At 45.1% G+C, this 17,895-nt stretch overlaps 1 protein-coding gene across 1 annotated transcript in view; it reads right to left on the reverse strand.

The window, feature by feature from the left end:
- LOC139060474 (uncharacterized) overlaps positions 1-16,826 on the reverse strand; it is a 39,230-nt gene extending 22,404 nt beyond the window's left edge. The window contains exons 1-4 of the mRNA XM_070539610.1: positions 16,666-16,826; positions 15,075-15,148; positions 7,820-7,928; positions 6,772-6,863 (exon numbers count right to left, since the gene is read on the reverse strand). Coding sequence (XP_070395711.1) covers positions 6,772-6,863; positions 7,820-7,928; positions 15,075-15,128 — 255 coding nt within the window. The 5' untranslated portion in view covers positions 15,129-15,148; positions 16,666-16,826. The remainder of the gene's footprint in view (positions 1-6,771; positions 6,864-7,819; positions 7,929-15,074; positions 15,149-16,665) is intronic.
- Between the last annotated feature and the right edge of the window lie 1,069 nt (positions 16,827-17,895).

Raw genomic sequence — 17,895 nt, forward strand, 5'->3', positions numbered from 1 at the left:
GAGACGAAAATTAGGAGTCGGATTCCTAATTAATGAGGAAATAGCTGGTAACATACAGGAATCCCATAGCATTAACGAGAGGGTGGCAGGTCTTGTTATGAAACTTAATAAGAGGTACAAAAATAAGGTGGTACAAGTCTATGCCCCTACATGCAGTCATGACGACCAGGAAGTCGAAAGCCTTTATGAAGACGTGGAATCGGCGATGGGTAAAGTCAAAGCAAAATATACTATACTGATGGGCGACTTCAATGCCAGGGTAGGCAAGAAGCAGGGTGGAGACAAGTCAGTGGGGGAATATGGCATAGGCTCTAGGAATAGCAGAGGAGAGTTATTAGTAGAGTTTGCAGAACAGAATAATATGCGGATAATGAATATCTTTTTCCGCAATCGGTTTAGACGAAAGTGGACGTGGAGGAGCCCGAATGGTGAGACTAGAAATGAAATCGACTTCATACTCTGCGCGAACCCTGGCATCATACAAGGTGTAAACGTGCTCGGCAAGGTACGCAGCAGGGACCATAGGATGGTAAGAACTCGAATTAGCCTAGACTTGAGGAGGGAACGGAAGAAACTGGTACACAAGAAGCCAATCAATCAGTAAGCGGTAAGAGGGAAACTAGAGGAATTCTGGATCAAGGTACAGAACAGGTATTCGGCTTTAACTCAGGAAGAGGACCTTAGTGTTGAAGCAATGAACGACAATCTCATGGGCATCATTAAGGAGTGCGCAATAGAAGTCGGTGGTGACGCCGTTAGACAGGAAACCAGTAAGCTATCGCAGGAGACGAAAGTTCTGATCAAGAAACACCAATGTATGAAAGCCTCTAACCCTACAGTTTGAATAGAACTGGCAGAACTTTCTAAGTTAATCAACAAGCGTAAGACAGCGGACATCAGGAACTATAATATGGATAGAATTGAACAGGCTCTCAGGAACGGAGGAAGCCTAAAAACAGTGAAGAAGAAACTAGGAATAGGCAAGAATCAGATGTGCGTTGAGAGACAAAGCCGGCAATATCGTTACTAATATGGATCAGATAGTTCAAGTGGCTGAGGAGTTCTACAGAGATTTATATAGTACCAGTGGCACCCACGACGATCGTGGAAGAGAGAATAGCCTAGAGGAATTCGAAATCCCACAGGTAACGCCAGAAGTAAAGAAAGCCTTAGGAGCTATGCAAAGGGGTAAGGCAGCTGGGGAGGATCAGGTAACAGCAGATTTGTTGAAGGACGGTGGTCAGATTCTTCTAGAGAAACTGGCCACCCTGTATACGCAATGCCTCATAACCTCGAGCGTGCCGGAATCTTGGAAGAACGCTAACATAATCCTAATCCATAAGAAAGGGGACGCCAAAGACTTGAAAAATTATAGACCGATCAGCTTACTGTCCGTTGCCTACAAAGTATTTACTAAGGTAATCGCAAATAAAATCAGGAACACCTTAGACTTCTGTCAACCAAAGGACCAGGCAGGATTACGTAAAGGCTACTATTCACACTATCAATCAAGTGATAGAGAAATGTGCAGAACATAACCAACCCTTATATATAGCTTTCATTGATTACGAGAAAGGGTTTGATTCAGTCGAAACCGCAGCAGTCATGGAGGCATTACGAAATCAGGGTGTAGATGAGCCATATGTAAAAATACTGGAAGATATCTATAGCGGCTCCACAGCCACCGTAGTCCTCCACAAAGAAAGCAACAAAATCCCAATAAAGAAAGGCTTCAGACAGGGAGATACAATGCCTCCAATGCTATTCACAGCATGTTTACAGGAGGTATTAGAGGCCTGGAGTGGGAAGAATGGGGGATAAATGTTGATGGAGAATCCTTAGCAACTTGCGATTCGCTGATGATATTGCCTTGCTTAGTAACTCAGCAGACCAATTGCAATGCATGCTCACTGACCTGAAGAGGCAAAGCAGAAGGGTGGGTCTGAAAATTAATCTGCAGAAAACTGAAGTAATGTTTAACAGTCTCGGAAGAGAACCGCAGTTTACGATAGGTAGCGAGGCACTGGAAGTGGTAAGGGAATACATCTACTTAGGGCAGGTAGTGACCACGGATCCGGATCATGAGACTGAAATAACCAGAAGAATAAGAATGGCTGGGGTGCGTTTGGCAGACATTCTAAAATCATGAACAGCAGGTTGCCACTATGCCTCAAAAGGAAAAAGTATAACAGCTGTGTGTTACCAGTATTCACATATGGGGCCGAAACCTGGAGGCTTACGAAAAGGGTTCTGCTGAAATTAAGGACGCAGCGAGCTATGGAAAGAAGAATGATCAGTGTAACGTTAAGGGATAAGAAAAGAGCAGATTCGGTGAGGCAAGAAACGCGGGTAAATGACATCTTAGTTGAAATCAAGAAAAAGAAATGGGCATGGGCCGGACATGTAATGAGGAGGGAAGATAACCGAAGGTCATTAAGGGTTACGGACTGGATTCCAAGGGAAGGGAAGCGTAGCAGGGGGAGGCAGAAAGTTATGTGGGCGGATGACATTAAGACGTTTGAAGGGACAACATGGCCACAATTAGTACAAGACCGGGGTAGTTGGAGAAGTATGGGAGAGGCCTTTGCCTTGCAGTGGGCGTAACTAGGCTGATGATGATGAAGATGATGAAGGAATTAGATGCATGAATAAAGGTTAAGGTGGGTGGAGGTTGATTAAGGTGAATGGTTGATGAAAGGGTGTTAAGACCGATTAGGGTGGATTACTGTGCATGAAGTAGGATTTGGGAGGATTATGGTGGATAAAGGAAGATTAAGACCGAATAATGTGGATTAAGGTGAATTAGGGTTGATAAAGGCGGATTAAGACAGATTAGGATGGATTAGGGTAGATTAAGGGGGATTAGGGGCCTAGATTACGTTTGATAAAGGTGGATTAGGGTGCATTAAGGTAGATTGGGACTATTAGGCCGGTATAAGTTGGATTAAGGTGCATGAATAAGGATTAAGGTGGATGAAGGATTAAGGTGGATTATGATGGACTAGGGTTGATAGAGGAGGATTAAGACCGTATAGAGTAGGCTAAGGTGCATTAGGGGCGATGTAGGTTGATCAGGTTGTATTAAGGTGGATTGGGAGTATTAAGCTGGATTAAGGCTGATGAAGGAGCATTCAGGTGGATTAGGGCGGACTAAGGTGAATTAGGGTTGATTGAGTATTAAGACCGAGTATTCTACCATAATCCTCCTAATGCACAATATTCCACCGAACCCACATTCATCGATCTTAATCCTCCTTAATTCACTTTAATCACCATAATCCACGGAAGTCCTCCTTGATGCACCCCAATCCACCTTCATCGACCTTAATGTACTCTAACTCTCCTTAATGCACTTTAATCCTCCCTAATCAACCCTAATGCTTCCCCATTCACTTTAATCCACCATAATCTACTATAATGGTCCCTAATTCACCCCAATCCACCCTAATCCTCCTTAATCCAACCTAATCCTCCTGCATTCACTTTAATTCACCTTAGCCCACTATAATCCCCCGTAATCCTTCATAATACACCCTTATCCTTCTTCACGCACTTTAATGCACCCAAATCGTCCTTAATGCACCTCAACGCACCTTATTCCACCCTAATCCACCTTCATGGACCTTAATTTAACCTAGTCCTCCATTATGCACCTTAATCTACATTCACCATAATGCACCTTCACCGACTTTAATCCACATTAATCATTCTTAATACTCCTGAATTCATCTTAATCCAATCACTAATGAATCATTACTTGGCTTACGCGGCTGCACATGCTTTGGTTCGCTTCCCGCCTTCCTTCGGACACGTAATATTTTCTGTAACTCACAACGGGACCTTGAAATAGAGGTCTAAGGCTTTCGCTTAAGCCACACAGAAAGGGATGTGTCACAAGCAATACTAGATCAGACGCACGATGTAAAGCATCTGATCATGTGGCAGAAAAATTGGCCGTTGTATAGAACTCACCTAAAAGCTCCCTTTACATTGGTATACCCCGTTCATACGGCTTTAAGAAAAAACCAACCTCCTCATAAACGTTGCCTCCAGCATTATAGATGATGTTATTAGCATTTCTCAAAATTTTCAACCCCACCGGAGCGTGCAACTGGCCCAAAATAACACGCCTCCATAGAATCCTGCGGCCCGTCCGCGGGAGCCCAGGAGGAATAGCGCATCGTGTGCAGCCGGCGGGCGAGGAGAATCGAGGAAGAAAGCGCCGTGAGTAGGAGAGTGTCGCTACTTTCAAATTATCAAGGGGCTTTAGCTTCCTGCGCCGCTTGCTAGGAGGCTACGCCCCGCGAAGTGGCACGCGCTGCGCTTCCTCCTCGCCCTCCGTCGCTCCGCGCCCGCATATCGCGCCAGGGGAGAGGCGTTCGCTCACTTAACCCGAAGAACACCAACGCCGATGTGCGAGTACCACTAGAGACACCTAAGTCGAAGATTAGGATCACCCACCATTCATTCTACTTTTTTTCTTTTTGAGAACGCAAAGGACGCCGATCACTATTGGGAGCGGCCAATGCCTGTGCCACTGCCCTGTGACTAACCTAATCTCTCTCACGCAAACGACACACATGAGGTGATTTTTATAGCGACTGCGGTATATCACTAACCTTCCGCAGTTTTTTCAGCACGTGGCAACAGAAACGGACTTGGCGATTTCTAACATACCCATACGGCTGCAGTGCGGCGGCGCAGATGTCAAAATGCGGCACAGATTAGAACGCTTGCCTTGAACAATAGCGTGACGTCAAAGTTATCGCAGTATATAATCAGGAGAGGCATGGGCGCTAAAAACAGATGCGTTATCGATGGGTATAATTCGTACACCCGAAGAACAACATGCGTACGAGGATCGCTGGAGGGATCAGCAACGAGAACGTAAACGGCACCGGCGTGACACGACCGCCGACGATGAAAGTTCCCGGGATGGTGAAGGAAAACTACAATTGCGAGCCCGACCACGTCCGAACAAGTGACGACGCCAGACCCACAACGCAAGAAATGATGAACATTCCACTCTGTGAAGATTGAATGGCAGTGAAAGTCCTTTGCTTTTCGTTTGAGAGCTGACTGTCGTCAGCTTTCAATGCCTTTCTATCTTCACAGAGTGGAATGGTTGTAATTTTTTTAGCAAGTGAGCATCATGAAAAATCTCCTCTGGAAAATTAAGTAATTCTTTATAGGGACCATGAACAACTTTTTATCGAAATGGAGAAAGACATTTGAAGTGAAGATAGGCAATTCCAGAACCACCTTGCCGCAAGAAGTTCTTCAATGCGTTCAGCAGAAGCGGAGTTATCGGCAATCAAACATGGCATCAGCTGTGCTCCCCTTCCTCCTCCAATGCCTTGCACTGCGAAGACTACGGCGGAGACGTCACCATAGCGCGCAGTTCTAATTTCCGATTTGGTGCCTATGCCGCGCTAAACGTAAGCCAAACGCGGCTGTCCTCAGAGAGCCGCAGTGCGCTTAGCCACTGGACTCGTGGCGGCACCTCGAGGCGGCTGCGGTGTAGCCGAGCGCAGCGACCAATAGCAGCCGTGGATTGGAGTGTGCTTGATGACGAAATAGAGCACCCAGAAAACAGCGAGGATCATGGGGTTTTTGAAACGAGAGCGTTTGAGAAAAAGGTGACTTCGCGCTCCGCTTGCGATCTCCACGGACCGCGTACGACAGCCGAACTTGGCGGAGATGTTCACAACAGCGTATGCTACCCGCAGACTATGTTAATTCACCAAGCCCGAGGGGCGGTTCAGGGCCCCTTTAAGAATTGCTGCACTACTAGAGGCAGCGGTCAACATTTTCACGTGAGAACGTACTGTGTTGTTGGTTTTAACAAATGTTCTTCGATAAATACGTTAAATATTCGCTTTATATTAAGCGCATTGATTGTATTGTTTACACTTATAACAAGTGCATTTTTTAGCAGAACCTAATTTCATTTCTGAAGATGTACTTCTCGAAGCTGGTGCTATAGAGGCACATCAATTGGGCTAAGTGTATGTCACCTCATTACGGCGTTACTCACACGTGCGGAGTTCGGCCGGTTTCATTTCGAGGCTTTTATTTGTGATGGGCTATGGCCTTTCTTCTCAAGGGTGAAATAGAAAAAAAAAACTACAAGTTTCGCAAATGTAGCACACAGTTGGTCATTAAGTTGGGGAAGCGGATAAATTCTTTTATACCTGTGTATTGGAATGCCTTAGGCATATGTTGCTGTCTGCTATCCACATGTGCACAAAAAATGCAATATCACTTGACAAAAAGGAAGAGACTAAACCATGAAACAGGGGAAGGGGCATATGCTTAGGAATCCAAAAATTTCTAATATGTTTGGAAATTACATGTTGAATATGTTCAAATGTTATGTTCGAAGATCTTGACGCAAGGCAATAGACTGTCCCGACAGAGCTTTGCTGAATTTTCAAGCGCCGCTGGAATTAAGACGCCAAGTTAAGTCTGGCAGTTGTAATTCCTATGTTCACTATGCACATCTCTTGCAAGGCACACACACACACACACACACACACACACACATATATATATATATATATATATATATATATATATATATATATATATATATATATATATATATATATATGTGTGTGTGTTTGTGTGTGTGTGTGTGTGTGTGTTTATATATGTTTGAATGGTTGAATCTACGCTACCCTTCATGGTATCCTTTTAAACGCAGCAAACTTTGTTCAACAACATTAAAGCCCTTGCGTTTAAAGACTCTTTTTCACGACATCCGCATACCTTCAGCGCTCCAGTCAGGAGCACGACGTCGAAGAAGAGGCTCACGCCCGCCAGGCCCATGGTGATTCCATTCGAGTTCCTCCGGCCATTCACTTAGCAAAGAAGCAAAAACAGAAACGTAGCTTAAGTAAAAACGGTCAGTATTAGGCATATGCTTCGCTTAACTCTAACAGACGCAACTTCTTCATTTCGCCAGCTTATGGACCAGCTTCCTTTCTTTCAAAAAAAAAAAACATTGCGTCTGGTCGCATATTCCTATATATAAAGATATATACATATGTATATAACAATATGTTTTTAACAATATGTTTAACAATATGACGCAATGTTTTTTTTGGAATACGTCATTACAAACACACTGTGAGTAAAAATGGCATAAATTGCTGCTTGCTTGTTTGATTTGTTCACTGTATCTGTACGTACTCCATTGCCTCTCTGCTACCTAGTGGTCTGTGGTGTGTGCTATATATATATATCACACACCAAATTTATGCAATTTTTACTCACAGTGTGTTTGTAAACCATCGTTACAGTCCGATATTGTTCGGGGAAAAAAGTAAATTTAGGCGTACAGTTCGAGGATAATGGTGTTAGTGCGTCAGCATGATAATGTCTATTGTGCCGCGGTATTGCAAGCGTGCTGTAAGTCGATGGTTTCATTTCAAGCTTCTTGTTGAGAAGGAGGGAAAGGAATTCAAGCCTCAGCTGCTTTGGGCGTGACTCAAGGGTAGGTATTGAATTTTCTGACATAATTTTAGAGGGACAGTCCAGCCTTGCGAATTTATGAAATATCAACCTAACTGCCCCTTTCTTTGTAATTTTTTCAAGATTCCATGATATTTCACTTAGTGTAAGGATCCCATTATATATTCACAAAGTGGTAGATTGGAACGCTGCGCAATATGAGTATTTTAAACATGACAATGTTTGAATGTGCATAAATTTATTTCTTCAAGTAAGAACAGGTCTCGAACTTTTGATTAATCTCTCTGCCTGTCTCTCTGTCTATGTGTAGATATTCATACGTGCCGAATCTAAATTAACTCACCCCATTTCGACAGATCGGTGACGTCGGGAATGAATTCGGCTGCCTGATACCGCCGAATTACATCATAGAAGCCGAACAGCCTGGATGTGAGGTTGAACCCGTTCATGTACTGCAGGAAGATATTTTGTATTTAGCTCAGTTTGCTACAAAGCCAACTGCAGCATAAGAAAAGCGAATTTTAGATTCGTCCATGGACTATCCTCGGGAACCACCGCTGCCAAAGCACTTTTAATTGTAGCCCCTTCCTAACAACCTATGGCCATTAATTTCCTCTTGAAATGGTAAACCAAGAGAGGATGTCCAATGCGTACTTTATTTCATAATAACCCTAAAGGCCCCCGAAGGGGTATTACATAGGGGTATTACATATTACTTTACATATTACATATGACATTACATATTACTATTACATAGCGTTTGCGAAAAAAAAATCACTGATGGTTACAATACTCCCTAATGGGAAATTTCAGCGCAGATCTATACGTGTCTTCAATTGGCGTGTCAATAATTTGTATTATGATGACATAGGTACACACTTCATATTAGGAAGAGAATGCTGTGAGTAGCGTAGCTGGCACGGGCAATGTGCCTCGAGCGGCACATTGCACACGGATCAAAGTGTGGCGCGACTGCCTCACTAATCGGGAGTTTGCGAGGAGGCAGCGCGTGGGCGACGCGTAGGAGCGAATCATAGCGTTTTGTTTGCATACAGCCGACGCGCGCTACTCTGACGCGATATCGTAGCCATCGTGGCAGCACAGTCCGTCTTGAGCGGCACTACGCTTTTGTCCGCACGATTTCCTTCCACCAACAACGAGAGAAGGCCCTTCGTCGCGGAGAAATCGTGCCACCAGTGTCAGCGGCGACAACATCCAAGGGAGTGTCACATCGAGCCTTAGTCGCAGCAGCTCGCCTTCGCCCCTTGTAGGAGTACCATCCCCGTCCCACACGCTGGTACCGTGAACTGGCCTCTGCAGCTCACGCCGCGGACGAGCGTAGCCTTCCCCCACAGAACACTTATCCTCCCCACCTCACGCCACACTGGCTCCCCCTCCCCCTTCCACTCGGAAGCGCAGATTAGATAGCCCACCCTGTTGAAGTTTCCGTGGCCGCCGGCGACTCAGCGCATGCGCAGGCCGTCTCCCTTCAGCTTCTACTTCGCTTTCCTTCTTGCGCGCTCTTCTTTCATCTGCCACTGCGTTCCACGTTCGCTCGGTCACGAAGTACGACGCCGAGCCACGCCGATGCTCAACGCAGGACCGGGCGCTTAAGAGCTGTGCTCTAAAAGGTTTTCCCTACCAGCCCACCGTCTCAACAACTTGTTTGCCGGATTCAAACCGATTGCTCAAGATTATGAATCGCAGTGGTGAACCAATACTTTGCACATACATAGCACACATGCAGAATAATCTGTGCTCTTGAACTGCCGTTCTTGAACGAGCCATTTCACCTATGTGACTAGAAATTCTGGGATTATATGGGCCAAAAGCATCATCTGATTATGAGCAACCTGGTAGTGGGAGACATTAACATGCATTTTCACCACCTCGGGTTGTTACGCGTGCGCCCCATGCACAGTACGCGATCGTTTTTGCAATACGCCCCCATTAAGGGGCAGCTGGTATCGTAACTGTGGCTTCGAAATGAGCTGAGCAAGACAATAGCAAGTGAGTTACCTCGCTTGTTGAAGGTGACATCGATGCTTACTAAATTATGTCACATAACCCGGAATTATGTCTGAGACTTGCAAGTGATCGCTGCAGAGAGAAGAATTGGGATGGCTCGCTGAAACTTTGCAGGCATATGCATTGTGGACAAAGCTAAAATAGTCTCCTAGCCTCGCTGGAATACTCAAAACGCGCGTAAATACTAAATCCGTCAAAAGAAATACCAAAACTGCTTGAATACTATAAGAAGCTTCCTATAACTGAGGAGGACTCTACTCCATAACTGAGGTCGACAGTATACGAATAAGTATCGGTGAGTTAGAAGTTCAGGTAACTTGCTGTTTGCCCGAAGGAGCTGACGCAAGAGTGAGAAGTAGCAGGAGCAGGAGAACGTCCTTCGCCTCCGTTACGTTAAGGTATAGATTCCTCTTAACTTCTTAGCACTACCCGCTTTCGTACGATGTTGTCATATTCAAATAAAAATTATTTTAGACTACAGCTCTTAGGCGACCGTTTCTGGGGCGAGCGTCGCCGACGGCGGCGTCGGTGGCGTTCCCGGGCGAAGGAGTACAACGAAAGACGAAAGAGCGAATGGAGAGCTGGATATGAAAGACGCGAGCCGCGAAGGGTGGACGCCAATGAGAGTGGCCCTTTCGGTGACGTGAGCGCGGGACGCTGCTTTCATGCGGACCCTCTCAACCATAGAGTTTCTCACTATAACACCTAGAGGGTAATCTGGCGCCACCGTCTATGGGAGTTTCTTAAGGGGGCACCGTGCCGTCATGGGAATGACGGTATATGTGTCTGCGAGGCTCGTGTTGGCTGGTGTTGTAAGAGGCTTTGTCTAAAACGTGGATATGGCTACGCAAATAACGAGTTCTCAAAGTAAAATCTTCATAAAATGTTTCCATTCACGCATATTCCATCTCTACTCACCCACGATGCATGACCAAGCGAAGAAAAGGAAGAACAGACGACCAACTGTTTCAAAGCGAGCGCGAACCTTGTCGTCTGTCCTCCAACTTTAGCGGCCCGCTGATACTTTTTACGTAACATGTAGTCGTACACACAATAACAAGTTCTCATAGTTAAACAAAACATGTTTTCGCGTAATAATAAAGCTAGAACAGCTTTTCACGTGCTGTTCTAGTAGAAAATAAATCATTGTGACAGACGGAACGGTACTTGCCAAGCGCGTCTTCAAGCTGTCCTGTCTCTACGAGAACGATGCCAATCCGAATCCACAATATACCGGCATTCCCATGCATACCACAGCGCAGCAGCGCCAGATTTCCCTCTAGGTAATATAGTGAGAAACTCTATGCTCTCAACCGCTCGACGCGTACTTGTAACTGGTCTCAGCCGGGCCGCTAGTTTCGTACTATTATCTGCTCGCGTCTGCTCTCGCTCGCGGTTAATTGGTTGGCTTCGTTTGTTCTGGTTCACGCTTGTTTCGATTGTCATGGTTTGCAATTGTTTCCTAATATGATTGCATGCGCGACACGAATTGTGTAGTACTTTCTGGAAGCCACGTGGCACCAGCCATTACATGGGAACCTTCGACAAGTCATGTATAAAAGCCGATGCGCTTGACCCGAAGATAAGATTGTCGACGATCGCCGACTCTGCTACATGTCTTTCTAAACTTCCTCGCCTGAATATATCGCCAAATAAAAGCCCGTATACAGCTGCACTCAAATTTCGCATAAGGGAGTATTATAGTCCTCAGTGAATTTTCTTGGTTATGGTATTATTATTACTATTGTTGTTATTATGCGCTTGTATCACATTACCTAAGCAATAGATTGTGCTTCGTTTGCATTATTGGTCATGAGGTCACTAGCGGAGCTTCTCAAGGGTCTGTTCTTGGCCCTTTTGTCTTCCTGGTGTTCATAAACGACATAATATTTCGTCAGCAATTCAACACTCTTCATTCCTTCTATACTCTGACGACTTAAAGTTGTTTAAGGCTGTCAATATTGTTTACGATTGCACTGACCTCCAAAAAGACATTTCTCCACTCTCAAACTGGAGTAAAAACACATACGCCACTCTTAAAATGCTTTCAAAACTATGGTATTAGGTTATATAATACCGACGCCGGTCGATACAGTGACGCGAGATAGGCTGGCACCTTCTGTCGCCTGCCACTGGAAGAAGAACCACGGAGTGCATATTGTGGAATGCGCCCTCGCCGAGTGACAACAGTTATCAAAGGAACGCCGTTTTGCCGAGGCCTCTTTTGTTCACTTCTTGTCGATATGAGCTAAACCACAGCATGGGCGATTTCAATACACCCTTCGGAATGCTCCCGCGCCCAAGGTGGGTGAAGCGCAAGGTCTTGTTGTGTACTTAAAAAAAGATAAATATAACCGCTAAGCTTCTCTTCCCACACTAAATATCTGAAACAACGTGCCCTTCGCGCTCTTGGTATTGATTGTCGTATATCGCTTAACTTCTACTCATCTGTTGCCTTTCCAAAATTATACTCTACTGTTTGTCTTCCACTGCTATAATATGGAGCTGTGGCTTGAGGGTGCAAATATAATTTTAACCTCATTGAACGCATCTAGAATAGATTGACATGTACTGTCAAGCACCACTATTGATGTTCTGGAGACCATAATCAAGCCCTCTCAAACATACCTAAATTTACTCGTCTTGAAACAAGACGTAATCAATAAAACCTTTTGTTCCTCTATGAGGTGGTCTATGACATCATACATTGTCCAAACCTAGTTGATCATGAGCAATATTCCATGCCGTAAGAGTACTCCAGGCAACATTCCTTATTCTCTGCGCGGCATTGTTGCAATAATCACTGTCCTATGGATCGTATAAAAAAGAAGCATGTAATAAGTATTCAGCCTGTATTGACCCATTTCAGCGTTCCTTTCCTCCGTTTTATGTAAATTAAGAAAATAATGTTTTGTGAATAACTCCCTCTTACGCCCGTCTCTCTGTTTTCGGTTTCCCTATTTACTTCTCTGTCTACAACATTGGTGTTCCCTGTAGCTTTTGCCTCGCTTATTACTATTTAAGTGCACCAATACGAAGGCTCATTAGCTGTTCCTGGTCACTGTAACTAAAGTGTGATTGACTTGATTGATTGATTATTGCTGTGGTAACCTGTTAGGCTTACGCCTTACAACTGCGCAACATGTAGTACATGTGTCCCGTTCTGCCGTTCCTCTTGTGCGTCCTTGCAAGTATATCCGCCACCAGAAATGATGGCCTTTGCGTCTGCCCTTAGGTACAGCACCTCCACCAGTATGACCAGATGCCCTCGTTTTGGTTTCAAGCTTGATGACTACGTTGGTCCCTACTACTTCTTTTTAACGTCACAGCTTAATGGCATAGTGGATGCTGAACGGCAAGCTCGCCAAATCGCGAAGCTTATCCTTGATCGTAGGCGGAGATATATCCCCCACTGCCTTCCTGGGGGCTCAAAGTATACCCGTTGGATTTCGTTAGAACTCATAATTACTTTTAAGCATAACGTAAGCGTGCACAGAAAAGCTAAAGCTTCACAATATAGTGGTTGCGGATAGCAATTTCGTGTTTTTTTAGGTATATTCAAATGTATCTGCAGGTGAGATCATGATTGGTGTATAGTGTTTCTGGAAAGTAGTGCCTCTGAATGGCTGCTTGATATCTGGAAATACTCGTATATCCGGAATGACTACAGTAATCGTGGAGAGTCTTCGCCTGCTTGACGCAAATCGTGTAAAAGTGATGCCGGTTGCTTACTGCCTTGCTGCTCATTTTTCTTCAATATATCAACTTGTGATAACAGCGATGGTTCTTGTCAGCAACAGTCATCAGTTACGATGCACAGTACAGTGTTGTTTGATAAGGAGCTCATCCATAAGCGCATCGCACGTTTGAAGGTCTCATTGTCTTGTGGTCTCGATGGCATTCCCTCGGCCATCTTAAAAGCCTACGGCAGCTTACGTGCACCTGTATCTGGATGAATTTATTAACTGTGTTAATTCTTACCCCTTTTTGTCTATTTGTAAAGCAGCTCGCGTTTCTTCTGTATTTTAGTGCTGTTCAAAAAGAAATGTCAAGAACTACCGGCTGATTTCACTTCCCAGTGCCACATCCAGATTTTTGAGCTTGCCCTTGACACCACAGTGTCGTTTCGTGTAAAGAGTTTGTCGGCTTCAAATGAAGACGAGACGGATTTTTGTGTGGTTATTCAATGGTCGCCAATCTTGCGTGCTTGATGACGCAGATCTCGAAGCCAATACTCCTAAGCGTGACTTGATTACTCCAGGCGTGACTTGCGACCTCAGCAAAGCTTTTGATGTGGTCAACCATCTAATGCTCTTCGTAAAGCTGGCGCGTCGTAGTGTTGATGCCTCAGTTGTTGCTCTCCTTAGCAGTTATCTTCTTGAGATGTCCTGCTATGTTAGCGTCAATAAACAGTCATCTTTTGTGTACATGGCAACAAGCGGTGTTCCTCAAGGCTCTATATTGAAACAACTCCTGTTCTTGGTATTTGTCAACGATGTATCTTCCGTTACCTGGAAGAAGGAGGAGCTGGATTCTAAGGCAGCGTGATAGGCGGCTTCAATCTCTTGCGAGACGATCCAGGTGACATTGTCAGTGTTGTTGGGACCCGGAGCATTGGCACAGCAAGACGTCGCCGTGGTGCTTGATAAAAGGGCAAAGTGTTGGTTGATATGTCGACTTGTTTCGAGTTCCAGGCGGTGGCACTCGTTAATAACTGCGTCCACCGTCGCCACGTTGTTGAAGACGAGCAAGTTGAAGGCGCCATCGGCGAGGCCTTTGACATTGTTGGAAACCTTGTCTGGCTGAATCATGTGGGCGTCAACTTTGCGGCACAGAGCTGAGGCGCTTTGAATGTACGTGTCGTACTCTGTTGACGTCTGCACGCAGCTGGATAACGCCTTCTTCTCGGCATGTTGGTGACCGTAATTGTTGCCGAACAAGCCTCGTTTAAGCATATCCCAGCTGGTGAGCTCATCTCCGTGTGTCCCAAACCATACTCGAGGTGGGCCACCGCGATAAAATACTACGTTGGTGAGCATGACCGTAGAGTCCCACCGATTTTTGGTGCTGACGCGTTCGTACTGGCTTATCCGATGCTTGACGTCTTCTCCATTTTTTCCCGAGAACACGCAAAGATCAAGGGGTGCGGACAGTGTGATACAAGTCGTCGGTGTGGCAGCAGGTGTCAGGGCGAGTTGAGCCGAGCTGTCGTCTCCGGAAGCCATACTGGAGGGCTCGACACACCGTCCACTGCTAAGCTCCATGACGAAAACAGGGAGCGTCCACTTCCATTAAATATGTCACGTGGGAAGACGCAGAAGAGAAGCTATATACAAGTTTATTTACTAAATGAATACGCTGCATTGACCGAAAGGCAACAACCATTGCTTGCCCCCAAGATGTCGTCATCGTTTTCCCACCACTGGCCTTTTCCCCATTTTAAGTAATCGTACGGAGCTATATTTTAGTTATAAAGCAGAGCACGAAAACTATGAAAGTTGGCGCATCGTATTATGGCTCCCAGCTGTAACACAGTCTTAAACAAGATGTTTGAAGAACCGGAATCTTACTATGCACATTATGGACACCAACACGAGGGTAGTTCTTGTGCTGCTCCAACACATGATTCCTGAACTTCTTGAACCTGTAACAAGAAAACATTGGTTCACGTCTAGGGCGAATCAATGAAAATGATAGCTAGATATGAGAATAATAAACGAAGTAAGCCTCGTATTTGTACGCACACTATATATTGCAGTACGCTTTCACTGACTCAGTGAGCTTGGTCAAGCTCAAATACAGAGGTAAACAGATCTCATTCGGTTACGGCGAGCACTCGCTGTCGCAATAGCACTGTGACGAAGAGTGCTGGCAGAGGAGAGAGCGCATGTTTTTCCAAAAACGAACGTGTATCACTTGTATCGCACGTTTTCGGGCAAGCATTTCGCTAAACATTACGTGAGAAAAACGTCTATCAACCAATGACTTTTTTTATGTGAGCATGATCAATTCGTTAGCAGAACTAGAGCTTCAAATGATTCGCGTGCATTCGTGCCGCATCAACGGGAACGCTCCTGAGATGTACTCGCCATCGACCACCAAAATCTTTCTACCCCTGGGTGTAGTGGGGTGGAAATGAGCATAAGGTTTTTTAAAGTTGTTGCTGCTTTTGAAACCTTCGGCATGGCTGTGGTGAATAAGCTCCCATTCCTCAAAGGTAGACAAACTGCGCACCCAATTTCATCGTGTAGTTATTAAGCTCGTTCCTTATTTTTGTTGACGCGGAAAGTAGCACGGCGCATTTGCTTCCTATGACGGGGCAGGGGGAGTGGGTGGGAATAAGAGACATGAAAAGGCTTTATTTAAAGCCTATGAAACTTTGGTTCAGGTGGTTTACGCAATTATGATATAATGCATAAACAAACCACAAGTCAGTGCAGCATGTAGCAGTAGAAAAGGTACTATCCTTTCCTTATATAAAAAAAAAACACAGGAAAAATGGAATGCATCATAGAAATCATAAGGCGCCGCCTGCTTTTATCCCAACAGTGCAAAAATGATAGGATTTGGCACTCAGGCTTTAAAGCCATGTTTTAGTAGCTGAGAGCTCATAGAAAGCAGTATGACGAAGTGTTCACAAGCACGTTTTAAAAACAAAAGAACTAGAAACAAAATTAAAATCTTCGGGCTCAGAATGAAGCAATGTTTTTCTTCATTGCTTTTCATTGTACTCCAAGCAAGATTACAATGCCTTTATTTCTAACATTTTCTGAAGGAGAGACGGGAATATCTTAATTACGTACTACTCCGACGTGCCCTTATAGGAAAGCTAATATAAAGCCTAGATATTCGCAGAGCACCTTCCTGATTTCGTCCGTTATTTGCTAACTGCGCGTACACAGTGCTTATCGCACAATCTCTAACAGGTCGGGGACTGGATACATGTAAAACGCCACAACACTATTACCTGCGAGTGTGTCCTAGAGGCAGACTGGATGCCTTGGCTGCACCGGCAGCGCAGGCGAGTCACGCCCCCCAACCCTCTTCTCACTTTGACATGTCAGCAGAGGTTACGGAGACAACGCCGAGGCCTGCAGGCGGTTCGCCGTGAAGAGCTCGGCCGAAGGAGAATACGCCCGCAGTAACGTACGCGGAACTCACGTGCGACGGTGTCTTGAGTACTTCTGGATCGAGAAACCAGGACCGGGTCTTGGAGGCTCTTTCTTGAGAGGAAGCGCACCCACTGCGCGTTCTGGAATCCTGCCGGTGTCTTCGCGAGGCGGGAACAGCGCGCAGGGTCGGTTCGTTGACGCTGCGAGTAATTCGGCTCGACCCACTACGGAGGATCGGGCGACACGCAGATGTAGATGAAGATGCCTGGAAATCCTGGCACGTACCGACCCTGGGGGCTTGGTCGAGAATATTGTCGGTAAAAGCCAAGTACAAAATAAGAGGAGAAACTTTTGTAATGGCTAAGTTAGAATGAAATGACAGAGATAGAAGATAGATGAAAATGACAAATTATACAAGAACCATTAAAATAAAACAACTCAAATGAAAATTGGTTGAAAGAAAAACAGGTGTAAGATTTTGTATTCGGAGTTTAAATCTCATTGATCCTAAAAGAAAATCTTGGATGGCAGCGCAAATCTTCCCGTCGCTGAGCCCAATAGTATAGAGGCATCCAAAGATCGTAAATTTTGAACGGTTGAATCTAATTCGAGAAGGAGGAGTGGTGTTTGTAAGGTTGGCCTTCTTAAGCTAATAAATTGTGGCCAGTGAAAATCATCAAAAGACGACGCGCTAGCTGTGACCTCAACGTTTGGCACGGTTGGTTGGTGATGATGATAATGATGGCGTTAATTATTTTGACCATGAGACGTTAAAATGTGGCACGTACCTACCACGGCACATGAGAGGGGACTATCAAGTGGTGGTAGGTACACTTAATAAGTTAAGAAAAAACGAACTTGAAAACGTCGAACTGCGAGTGTAAGAGTGTTGTTTAATTGAGGAGTAAGACCAGATAAAGGGACCGGTAAATTATAACGAAACGAAAATTGCATTCGTTGCGCGCTCATGAAATGAAGCAATTCGCTGAGCAGGCTTTTTCTTTGACATCTGAAATGGCACTACTAAGTCCTATCTCGCGAGTGCTCCCAGATGGTCGGCGCGCACTGTTTTGTACAAAAAATTACGAGAGGGAACGCTGATGACAGTGTCTCCAGCATTTGAAAGTACACCCGTGGCAGGCGCTCAATCTCTGAGGCTGTAATAAGCAGGCTCGAAGAAGGAGCGCCTACTTCTTACGTTCTGATTTATGACGAAAAAGAAAAAAAAAGAGTATATATGTAGACCATTGCAAAGTTATTGCTGAGATCAGGCAACGCA

Source organism: Dermacentor albipictus, chromosome 5 (assembly GCF_038994185.2).
Source record: "Dermacentor albipictus isolate Rhodes 1998 colony chromosome 5, USDA_Dalb.pri_finalv2, whole genome shotgun sequence".
Taxonomy (NCBI): Eukaryota; Metazoa; Arthropoda; class Arachnida; order Ixodida; family Ixodidae; genus Dermacentor; species Dermacentor albipictus.